The sequence below is a fragment of the Haliotis asinina genome, chromosome 8 (assembly GCF_037392515.1).
Source record: "Haliotis asinina isolate JCU_RB_2024 chromosome 8, JCU_Hal_asi_v2, whole genome shotgun sequence".
Taxonomy (NCBI): Eukaryota; Metazoa; Mollusca; class Gastropoda; order Lepetellida; family Haliotidae; genus Haliotis; species Haliotis asinina.
Window position 1 is genome coordinate 10,148,394 of NC_090287.1, and position 12,499 is coordinate 10,160,892.

Here is a 12,499-nt window from a genome sequence, read left to right on the forward strand (position 1 = left end):
TATCTCTCTTTACTTGCTAGATGTACATCAGTGATCAATAGCAAGGGCAACTGAGATATGATGAGGTGTGTCAACCATGTCAGTGTCTGTGAGTCTCAATGGCTGATGGCGTTATTTGCCTCTGGTGTTACAGTATGGACTGCTGAAGATCAGTTGTCACCAGATCTACTGACCTATCCTGACCTTGACTTCCCACATGGCTTATGCATCTCCTTTGATATATACAAACAGATTACCTTCAGGATATAACAACTGTTTTATTGACTGCACTGATGACATCTGACTGGGTACAAACCATATAAAACTGGCACAATCTTCAATGTCTACTTGTAAACATTCGGGAGAAATTTGCATAAATCATAGAAGTTATTGGGTGAGTAACAAGTGTTGCTGAACACAGAAAAGCTTTCTGACCGGCTCTCATTTCATCGTCTCTAATACTATCAACAAAATATATTTTCAAATTTGCTAGCTCAATTTTTCTCTCTAATTATCCGACTTAGTAATAAGTGCAAAATCAACTCAATAATTATTCTTTGCAGTACAAAATGCTGACAAGAAGTTAAAAAACACCCAGTGTGTCATATGAGTTTGGATAGTGTCTCATACCATGAAAGTTGACTGAATAACTATAGACAAGTAAAAAACTTAGGTTTTCTTTAACTGGGTAGTATGTGTCAAGTAACATTAAGAAACTGGAAAATAGTTACAATTACTCTTGAATATATTTATAATAAACTTCAGAACATGTGAAGAGCAGTGCCACATAATCGTTGTGAACGTCTTAAGAGGAGAGAAGCGTAACAGAACCTTTAGTTGCAATCACAAAACCTCATTATGGACTGATTTTCTGAAAAAGTTGGCAAATGATTGTTTCTTACTGCTCAAAACGTCTAAAAATCATAAAAACACTGTTCACATTTTAATAGTGCATGTAAGTTGGATCCCCAAAACAGCAGAATTAGTACTGGCTTTGTTCTCTACACAATCTAATTCCCATAGCTACGGACAAACATCTGATTAAAATTATCAATCAAAAAGTTTGAAAGTAACTTATTACTCCACTCTGTCAAAGATGGAGTTGTTGGACAAACAAGAATTACTATATAACTAAACTGCAGTTTATGACAGACATTTGGGGGTCAAACATGAAACTGTAAACAGAACATTTCAAAAGTGTGGCCTAACCTTGATGACATAATCTCAGTACATCAGTACTGAGATAACACTGTGAAGACAGGTTGATTGTGCTGCATTCTCACAGACTCAACACTTACACAATACACAATAACACTGACATGCTGAAATAAAGCTATTGTCTTTTTCTTTGACAATTATGAAAAAAAGACTGAAAAGTACAATTAGTAAGAGTGACAGAAATAGAAAACAAAACAAGAGAATATTTCATATTCAAAAAATGACATAAGATCAGTCATCTACCATTTGCTGACAGGTTTCAAGGTTATGTTAAAAAAGAAATACTGCTGATCTGGACCGAGATAATTCTCAGATGAACCATTCTTTATTTGCTTTTGTCATATTCATAAGACAAAAACAGTAAGGCACATGGTGGCATACAAAACTGTAGTTAATAAGATTGGCATGGCATGGAAAATAGGGTCCCAAAACCACTAATACCTAGACAGACAGACAGAAACAGACACCCCCGTGTCATGTCACCTAGTGTTTTACTGCATGACACGTTTGCGTTTCATCACTGAGAATGCAGCACCCATGACTTCTGATTGAGATCATTATTTCAGGAGACTGTTGTGCATATATCATTGGATAGTGTGACTGACGCTGGAATGCATATAAAATTTAAAACAGTTAAAATTCCTATATATTAACACGAGCTTGTGTTTACTGTCAGGGCTTCTAAAACATGGCGCACTGTTGGAAATACTTCCGATACTTTAGGGAGAGTTGAGACAAGATTGTTGTTTCTGAAACATAAAAAACAGCAACATGTTCAAACTGCTGCCCAAACTGACTCCATAACTTCACAATTCCGAAGAATCGAAAACATTACAATCAACTAGTGAAGGAGATACGATATTCACATGAACTTCAGTGATGAGATTGAAAGTTTGTATAATATTGCCACAGTCAACAATATTTGAACTGTTTCATGATGGCTTGTCAATGATAGAATCCAGACTGTACAAACCAGTGTTTGATATGAAGAACAATTTCTGAGTTTCACAAACTGATCCATTTAGTTGCATCTAATACAAGGTTAGGGTAATGAGCACCTAACTGATTCCAGAATACCAGTGAAAAAGTGTTTATAAAAATGCATGTGTGAGCTTTGACTTCCTAGAAATTATTTTCTCATTAGGAAGGAACTAACTTGGTCTGATCATCTTTCATGTGGCGTGGAAGCACGTTCACTTGAGATTTTCCACTATAAAGTAAGATGTTTGCTGACTCGCACATAAAGGTAAATTATGTCTCTACTTTTCAGTCACTATATTTGAACCAACTCAATGTCAGAATGGTAGGAACACTTACTTCTTGATACTCATCCACTGTTTAGAGACAGCAACAAAAGCATCGGGGGCACCTGCTAACATTGCTTCTAACTCAAGCAGCTGAAACCATATCATTTGTATATAAATTCTAACATGTATTCATATATTTTGTATTGTTTATTTGTAATCAATGACTTAAATACCTCACATGATCATCTGTGCTAAAAACAGTTAAAATCACATCTGAATTTTTTACAATTGTGCATTTCCTAAAACATGCTACATAAACATTTCCACTTATTTATCAATCATGTTGTACAGCATATAGCATCACCCACCTTTCCTGTAGGTATCTTCCCTGTCACCTGCCTTCCTACTGACATGACGAGACCAAGGGCTACTGTATATGCCACAACACTGGAACAACAGTAACGACACAATCAATGTACAACAACAATACAGTCTGGGAACTCATCTAAAACCAATCTTTCACATGAAGCATCTGCTTTGTGATTATAGACGTACCTGGAGCCTCGGGTGAGGGGCATGAGGTTGTAGAAGTAGTACACCAGGGAGACAATCAGGTTCAGTATCTGATCGATGTCCTAAAACAGTACAAGATGTGGGCTGTTATCAGGAGGTCACTGACAACAGGCAGTGAATGCTCTACAAAGTTAGATCTGATGAGTGAGTGAGTAATCGAGTGAGTGAGTCCATTTAGGTACACAATACTGCAGTACAAATGCAATGTGATGACAATGTGCCAAATGTAATGTTCCACAACATTCTACCCCTCAACCACAACACTTACAGATATTTTGCTGAGGCCAGTCTTCCTGATCTCGTCCTGTATTTGAGTAAAAACAAAGTCCATCTCTGATGAGTACATTGTCATTCGCTCTTGGGTATTGGCTATGTTCAGAGCAAACACAATCTTGCCATTTCTGAAAAACAACAACATACAGCGTTTCAACGACAAAGCTATGTCGCCAGAACAACAGACAAAACACTAGTGATGACCTACAGCTAATGGACAACAGTGAGGCAGTACTCACAAGTCCTCTGTCAGGATGAGCATAGCCCCGTCTAAGCGATCCTCCTCCTTCGTCTTCGTCATACTGGGCACTTGTGTTGAGACAAGAAACCCATGCGGGTTGATCTTTCTCTTCTGTACAAAAGGAAAGGCAAGTGTTTTATGCCACTTTTAGCAATATTCCAGCAATATACATAGTACCCATGTACCCATGTGGGGAATCGGACCCAGGTCAGAGTGAATGCTTTAATCACTAGGCTACCCCACAAATGGAAAGGGCAGCAGTATGAAGTCTGTGACATATCCCATAATGGTGAATACAGTGAAAGGCAGGCAAATGTAAAGGTAGATGTACAGTACTTATTATTCTGACGTTTCATTACTGTAACTACTTTCGTGAATAGTTTGGATGAAGAAATATTACATTTTTCAAACTCTACTTCTGCAATGACAACTACTACCTCTGTGAAAAAAATATTGCACGACTTTTGAGATTTGCTCTGGAAATTACTTCCTGCACAGACAGATGGAGTGAGTGAGTGAGTTTAATTTTATGCAGCATTCAGCAATATTCCAGCTATATGGCAGAGGTCTGTAAATAATAGAGTCTGGACCAGACAATCCAGTGATCAATAACATGAGCATCGATCTGCGCCACTGGGAACCGATGACATGTGTCAACCAAGTCAGCGAGTCTGACCACCCAATCCAATTAGTCGCCTCTTACGACAAGCATAGTCGCCTTTTATGGCAAGCATGGGTTGCTGAAGGCCTATTCTACCCTGGGACCTTCACGGGTCACAGACAGATGGACTAATGGATGGATGAATGTATCTATTTCAATATATACTGCACAAAAATAGGATATACAGTCAAACCCCGTTTACACGGACGTTTTGGTTTCACTCGAAAATCGTCTGGATAGCGAGATGTCCGGTTAACTGGATCAAACATCCAAAACGTGAAAATTAAGTGAAGGCAAAAAATATTCACATACGTATATCAATAAGTCAACAGTCAATAGTAATAACAGTGAATCATCATTACATATAAGTGTACCGATAATACATGGAAGGCGGAACGTAGGTTACAATTTGTCATGTTGTCTCGGACGTAATCGTGTAGCGTGTGGAGCTTCAGATGGTAAGTTAGATGAAAAACATAAATCGATGACACAAAGTTTCTTTTTGCAAATTGCATATTCTTTTGATAATTTTAAATGCCCTAAAAACATACGACATCGTATCGAAATCATGCTGTCTGCAGAAAGTAAATTTCCGGACGGGATCACATGACTTAGATCATGTGGCAGGCTATTATTAACTTACATCAGTGATGACAGATAGCAGGGGTTGACTTATAAGTTTTATATACAGTAGTGCAATTACCGTGTAGTTTCCCTTAATCCTACTTAACATGTGTTTTCGTTACTGATGAGATGTTCTCACACGCGTCACTAGTGTTTTGATGGCTAATTAATCAATTCACACCAAATGCTTTCAGATAGATTTAGAAATCATATAGTTGTGAAGTAAACGGTATTGACGTGACACAAACACATGCACGTTGCACAGATCTCTCTGTCCGGTTCACTGGATCATTTTTCAATGGAAATGTACGGGAATGGTTTGAAAATTCGCCATCCAGGTCCGGAAGAGCGGGGTCCGGTTAAGTGAGTACAATCAATGAAAGTAAGTTTCGTTTCACATAAAAATCGTCCGGAAGGCAGGGTTTCCGGATATGTGGGGTCCGGGTAAACAGGGTTCAACTGTATGTCAATTTTGAAATTATGAATAATGATCTACTTATTCACTGACAATCTGATGAAATATCAATCATAAAAATACCAATATCCCTAAATTATTTTGTAGAGTATATATGGGATCAGTAACAAGTCTTCATCTTGATTGCTCCAAAGACATATTTGTTTCCCCTTAAGATGTCTTAAACATACAAATATATTTGCCATTTCAACAAAATTGACCTCATGAGTGGATGTTAACACTTTAACACATTACACTAACACTTTTGTGTACAAGACACACTCCAGTTTTTTCACCCTCGTGAAGTTGTAGTTCGCATTATTAACTAATCAGATTTCCAGAGCTTGTAAAGCCTGTCGCTGACAACCTAGTTTTGTATACTTCTGGCACAGCAACTTGGTCTTTGGTGATTTAATAAAAAACAACAAGAGCATCCCCTCGAAAGGCCTGTGTATATGCCGCCCCCACACATTGGAAATGTGGACAGAAGCTTTTGATGCTCACGACACTTTCAAAATACGATATATTCAATGTCAAGTGCATAATTGTGCAGTTTTCGATCACGTGACCGTGATTTGGTGATGCACCTTTACAGGTTATCGGACCCGCGGTGGGTGCCTGTGGTCTTACCCTGGTTACTGATATGACAGCCTTCCCCTGTCTACTGATACGAAGGCCCTACCCTTGCTAATGATAGGAAGGCCTTCCTCTGGTTACTGATAGGAAGGCCTTCCCCTGTTTACTGATATGAAGTCCCTATCCTAGCTAATGACAGGTGGGCCTTACTCCATCTACTGACAGTAAGGCCTTACACTGGCTACTGACAGTAAGACCGTACCCTGGCTACTGATAGGAGGTCTTCACATGACTGGGCCTTCCTGATGTCTTCCTTAAGGTTAGCGTAGGACACAGCACCCTCTCTGAAACAGCACACATGAAACTGAAATCAAAGATGGTTTATGGTAAGATGCCGATAGCCTGTTAATACATGAAGTTATAAATATTTTCAGTTGGTGTGTTTAGTACATTCGTAACTACTTGCCTCTTTCCGTGATCAACAAGAAGACTGGTACCCCTCTCATACGCCATTATTGCCAAGAATCCAAATCAAACCCCGCATAGTAAAACGCATTTCAAACCATGAAAATGGCGGAACCGTTGAACTTTGAAACTTCGCTAAACTATACCAAGCACAATATAAACATACACGTTGAGCTAAAGGATGAACAACTTCCAACACTAAAATATATATGCAAAAGTGATGACCGTATTGCTGTTTTGTTCACAGGATGTTGGATATTCTAAGAGCCATGTTTGGAATTCAGACTTATCTTTCCTTGAAATAGTACTTGATAATATTTTTATCGCCATGCCTGTTTGCGCTTAGACAGGATCCTGTCAAAATCATGGCCACGAGAGGGGTACGAGATGCCATCCGGCTTGCCGGAATGACATGAGTAGTGTCGGGTATTGAGGTGGAAGATGATGATCTGATTATTCTTTAATATGGATTTAAATATACTTACCCTGAGTAATGTTCAAGCATGGTCTTGGCCAGTTTAAACACCAGGTCAAAATACTGCATTACTTTTAAGTTTGCCACAGAGCCCCTGCAAAACAGACAAGCAAGGTATATGAAACATGGGTGCCCATTTTGCCACAGTATAGGCTTCAGCAGGATCTGCCTTTGGTAAGAAGAAATTACCCTCAACAAAAATACAAATACATTTAAACTAAAATTGCAAATGTCATAAATAAACATTTACCTGTTACTATTCATTAAGAAAACACCAGGAGTGCAGACAAATATATTGGATTTTTAAAAGTTTTTCAAAACTTTGCTAACACATTAATGTCTGAATGGGAAGTCCTGGTCACCATATCACTGTGAATGAGTGAATTTGGTTTTACACAGCTTTTAGCAATATTCCAGCTGTATCACGATCGGGGACGATCACGATTTCCACCAGAAATGGGCTTCACACAATGTACCCATGTGGGGAATAGAACCCAGGTCTTTGGCATAACAAGCGAACACTTTAACCTCGAGGCTACCCCACCACTGCTCACCCACTTACATAAAGTTGAATGATTGTGTACATCCCTAATCTGTCCAGTTCTGTACTGCCAAACAGTGTCACATGCAGGTAATAGTCCCACCTTATAAACGTAATATCCGTCCGATGTCCCTCAGCTGTAAGATGATCTGGTAGAGATGACACCCACAACACTGGCTGTTCTGGGTCTGCTAGGCGGCGATATTGCACTGCTATTCCAAATAACTCCCTCCAGCTTATTGGCCTTTCTGTGATATTGACTACGGTTACATTGCAAGAAGATGAATGAGTGGGGTGAGAGTGATTTGAACAGTTGTCAGTTCAACAAAGTCTTAAGAGACTTCCTGGAAAACAAGGATAGTTGAGCACTGACCTGACAACTGACCTCTATTAGCATGTACTAGTACCACTCACTAACTGCATGTCATTGTGAGCAAAGAGGTCTCATGTTGCGATGATCAAGTGTATTACAATGAGTGAAGCATGTGAGAGTGACTCTCATGAGCAAGATGTCTGCACATACATGCGTAATCAATTTAATAGTCATGCACTGCATACATGCTCTCCCTTTCACAAACCAAATGGGTTTGCTCATTGCCGTGGACCGCCTACTTTTCGTAAACGCGTTCTCCTTGCTGGTTCAACTTAGCCTTGTTTGCCAGGAAGTCATGGACCATAGTCATTTTTGTGAAGCCTGTTACAGGGTAGAATTTGAGGAATTATCTCATCCACTGTCCATGAGACTGTGTTTGGTACCACCATTTTGAACAGTTTTTCAGTTATCTTAATGAATGTCAGCACTAGCATTAGATGAAGACCTATAGTAAAGCAGGCTCAAATTTTACCTACATTGGTGGAGGAAAGGAGTGTAATGACAAGTGTAGAAACATGTGCAGGGCATATCTTGGATTCATGCATATAAATATTAATTCCTGGTGCATCTAAGGGAAACAACTCATCTCAGGGCACCTTACATGACTAGAGCTTCACTGTCCACAAATTTTCCCCGAGTCTGTCATTTATCTAAATATTCTTGCATTTAACATTTGCAACATCTTACCAATTAGTCCTTGAAATATGGTCATACAGGAGTAAAATACACAAAGTAATAATATCTAACACCGAATAACTGATTAAGAAGAGAAAGAAATTCATCTACAAAATGGCTACAATTGCTATCAGAAGGGAACATATATTCAAGGTCATGCCTCATTCATAATAAAGTGTTTCTTGAATAATGGTAGATCAAAATCAGGCCCCAATATCTTGAAACAAATTTAAGTCTCTTAAACCTTTCACTTTGCTGGTTACTCAAATTTGAGTAAACACAGGACAATTCATTTCCCAGAATGAACTGAAATCAATATTAAACTCAAACACAGTAGACAATTTCAGTTTGGAGGATAGATTAATTAAGTATGTATGGATTTTTTGTTCAAAATACAGTTGACTTAAAATTCAACTGTTTCAAACTCGGTTTGAAATTTGAGTAAAAACTTGAGTATGTTTCGAGAAATCGGGGCCTGAACTTACCATATTTTCCAGGAATATTTCACTTTCAGTCCAAATTTATTTGTTTCAAATGTTTCCCAAAACAGTGAGAAACTGATAAATGAATTCTATTTAATACCTGATGTTAAATAGGAATAATTACTTATCCTCATGCATACCTCCACTTCCTTTTGTATTTTTATAACTTTTCCATTTCATCTGAAACAGAAAGACAAATGTTTAATGGAAAAACGAACCCTGAAGCCATGATTATCACTGCTAACAGCTGTCCTAAGCAGTTGTGTTGATTTGTGTTGATTATTTCAAGTCTTTTAAGTCTGTTTACAAGGAAATGGAAAAATTGGTAATGTTTTTTAACAAAATTACAATAAAAAGAATACTGTTTCTTTGCCATACCTCAAAATGTTGTGCTATATGTATAGAGGCAAGACCCATGGCTAGGTTAAGTCTTTTATTGGGTGTAAATCCATCCGAGTTGACCTGCATGGACCAGCCGATCTTCTCTGCCCGACATAGCAAAGACTGCACTTGAGGGGAGTAGCTGGATAGAGTCTGTGGGCTGACATCTCTAGAAGTGGAGACGTAAGGTTACAAATGAAGATATGTTCACATAAGAAACAAAGTTTTAGGTGTCAAATTACAAAAAAGTTGATACATCAAACATTATGTCACAATTATCAACCAAGAGGAACTCCATTACAGTTCTCATTTAACGATTCAACATAATAACACTCATTACTGTCACTTCAACTGAACTATACTACTATATGTTTTGGTATTGGTCTATCATTTATTAAACCTGAGACAAAATGGTCTTCTTTTCATGAATATACTTTGATGTCAAATTTGCCACCTGAACTTGAACTGAACGTTCATAAGCTTTCTTTAGTTTGCATGGTCTGTATGGCTTTGACATAAAATCATATCAAATGGTAAGATGCATTTTTTATATTATTAATTCAAATAAAACTGAAGACATTTGAAAACTACTCACTTTATGTCCGGCTGTAGACCTGGCTGTTCTTGATATGGTTTCTGTAGACAGTGAGTCAGTGAGTTTGGTTTGCCATCAGTGGACAAGAAGCTTCAGAATATTTACCATAACAGAAACATGATAAGTCTTACTAACTGTCTCACTTATAATACATTCTGAAGAAGAAAAGACTTTTATAATAGTTTTAATACTGCTATTTCCTAAAAAAAACAAAAAAAAACAAAAAAAAAACATGGAAAAATCAACCTTTCACTTTTAACACTGCAATCAACAACCAAATTACTGTAAATAACTTACTATAAACAATCTCTCAAACAGCCATGTAAGCACCTTGTAAAACATGAGACAGCCATGTGACCACACAATACATTCTGTCAACAATCTCTCAAACAACCAGGGGACTGCTTACAACATACCATAAACTATCTCTAAAACAACCAGGGGACCACATGACATACCGTAAAGGTAAAAGGCAATGTTTTAACCCAGTGGTCCTGGAATTCATCTCCTAGATCATACTCTGGTTGAAGCTGGTCAAGGTTGACGTCTAACTTGGAATGTAAATATCGGCCATATTCTGTAACATCACACAGCTTGTGTCACACTCTCCATCACAGGTACAGTGGGTAAATTGCAAGTTAAGCAACTCTCTCTGGAACTACAGAATGACAGCTGGTTATTCTTGCCCAGGATTATGTCAATTGTCCTTAAATCATATTCCTCATCATTTGATACCCTTGTCAAAGAAGATAAGACAAACATTCTCAAGGACATTTTAAGTAAACCCTTGAAAAACATGGCCACAAATCCATCAGATGGCAAATACATTGCTTCCATAACCAGGATGACAGTGGCCTTACGACTTCTCAAAGTCGTAGCCATAGTTGTAACTGATGAACACCTTCTCCTAACAGGTATCACCTACCTCTCAGGTAATGTGCTTTCATAAACTCAGGTGACATTTTTATAGATCCTTGACTTTTTATCATGACCTGAAAGTGGAGAATACAAAAATGTTAAAACTTCCCAAATACTACCATCAGTTAGCACTGACAGGTCACTAATTAACCAATGATAGACTAGTATTCATGATTATGAAATTACAATACTAACACACCAAACAGTGGCTACTACATGGTGGCTATTGACATATATCCTCAGTATGACCAGATAAAATTGAGAATTTAAAAATTGTAATTTGTTTACTTTTTTCACTCATTACTTACATATTAAATGTGAATATTAGCAGAACTCCAGATTCAAAGAAAGGTGAACAGTTAGTACCAATGCAGGCTTCAATGCGGTGGGGCATACTACTGATCAAAGAAGCTTGAAAGTCATGGTCCATGCTGTCCCAATATCGGACCACTTCTTCTTTCAAGTCACCAATATCTGTCAGATTTTTCTTACTGACACTTTCCTTCATAAGCACCCAAACATTCTCTATTGGATTTAGGTCAGGGCAATATCTTGGCCAATCTAATAATGTCATATTTCGGGTCCAAAACCAGGCCTGTAAAAGCTTTAATGATGTATTGGATCGTCCTGTTGGAAAATCAAAAAATTTCCATAGAACATGTGAGCAGATGGAAGAAAATGTCCCTCGAGAATATCTGTGTAAGGCTCACTGTTCATATTCCCTTCAAATTACACAGAGGAACGTTGCCCCTAACACAGATATGCCACCCCACACATTAAATTATGGACTGTACTTTGGGCGCTTATACAAAGGTTTTTCAGTTTGTTTAGTCCAGAATTTCAGTGTATTAGGAAAACAGCCACACAGAACTTTCATCTGAAAAAATCACATTGTCCCATTAAAAGTTTCTATGCTGTAAGCATCAGTTTAACCTTCGCTCATCTTGTTCAGGTTTCATGACAGGTGATGGAATTACTCGACTTCTCTGCCAACCCATTGCATGCAGCTCAGTTCTAATTGTGTCCTTACAGACAGCCATAGTTCCTTTATCAGTCATATCCGGCCTTGAGTTTCAGAACTTCTTCGCATGTTTTTAGAAATAAGGATGCCAAGCTGCTTCCTGTCACTGACAGTCAACTTTCTAGGCCAACCTGCACCTACCTGGTGCTCAATGCCATATCCATTTGCAATATTTTCCAAAAGAAGATAAACAGTTGACAAAAAGATGCTTGTTCTACTAGGAATCACTTTAGCTGATCCGATGCCCTTCTCATAATACTCGACTTCTCTTCTCTAAATCATCCATACTGAGGATCACCAAAAATGTTGTCTGCTAGCAACTACACACAGGGGGATAACTCTTCACAAACTAATGAAAAAGAATGAACAGAGTTGTCTCTCTTGAGTGAAACCAAACACTTTCTAGGTGGTGAAGACTGTTATACCAGAAATCTGATTAATCATATTCCTAAAATTCTAAATAATTTCTGGTTATACTATATCACACTGTGTTATTTCAGCTACCATAGAAACAAGGCATTATGTTGAAAATTTTCAAGAGCTGAACCTAACTGGAACAAATGGTAAGCAAAACAGGAACTATTTAAACTATTCTTTGGCATGAATGATAGAAAACAGACAAGTATCAGTAACATGAAGTGTCAGTGACAATAAGTATGAGTAATAGCCAGTATAAGTAATACCAAGCATCAGTAATGTCAAGCCTCAGTAACACCAAGCATCAGTA

At 37.9% G+C, this 12,499-nt stretch overlaps 1 protein-coding gene across 2 annotated transcripts in view; it reads right to left on the minus strand.

Annotated features, from left to right (window-relative positions):
* Positions 1–237: 237 nt before the first annotated feature.
* Positions 238–12,499, minus strand: part of LOC137294058 (tetratricopeptide repeat protein 13-like) — a 33,144-nt gene continuing 20,882 nt past the window's right edge. Inside the window, exons 12-25 of one of the 2 annotated variants that reach the window (XM_067824986.1) lie at positions 10,759–10,825; positions 10,292–10,410; positions 9,834–9,874; positions 9,236–9,407; positions 8,998–9,037; positions 7,431–7,575; positions 6,797–6,880; positions 6,109–6,190; positions 3,530–3,642; positions 3,286–3,418; positions 3,000–3,079; positions 2,813–2,891; positions 2,515–2,594; positions 238–1,946 (exon numbers count right to left, since the gene is read on the minus strand). In XM_067824986.1, coding sequence (XP_067681087.1) covers positions 1,847–1,946; positions 2,515–2,594; positions 2,813–2,891; positions 3,000–3,079; positions 3,286–3,418; positions 3,530–3,642; positions 6,109–6,190; positions 6,797–6,880; positions 7,431–7,575; positions 8,998–9,037; positions 9,236–9,407; positions 9,834–9,874; positions 10,292–10,410; positions 10,759–10,825 — 1,335 coding nt within the window. In that variant the 3' untranslated portion in view covers positions 238–1,846. Of the gene's footprint in view, positions 1,947–2,514; positions 2,595–2,812; positions 2,892–2,999; positions 3,080–3,285; positions 3,419–3,529; positions 3,643–6,108; positions 6,191–6,796; positions 6,881–7,430; positions 7,588–8,997; positions 9,038–9,235; positions 9,408–9,833; positions 9,875–10,291; positions 10,411–10,758; positions 10,826–12,499 lie in introns of both variants that reach the window. The other variant, XM_067824985.1, reaches the window with a different exon arrangement.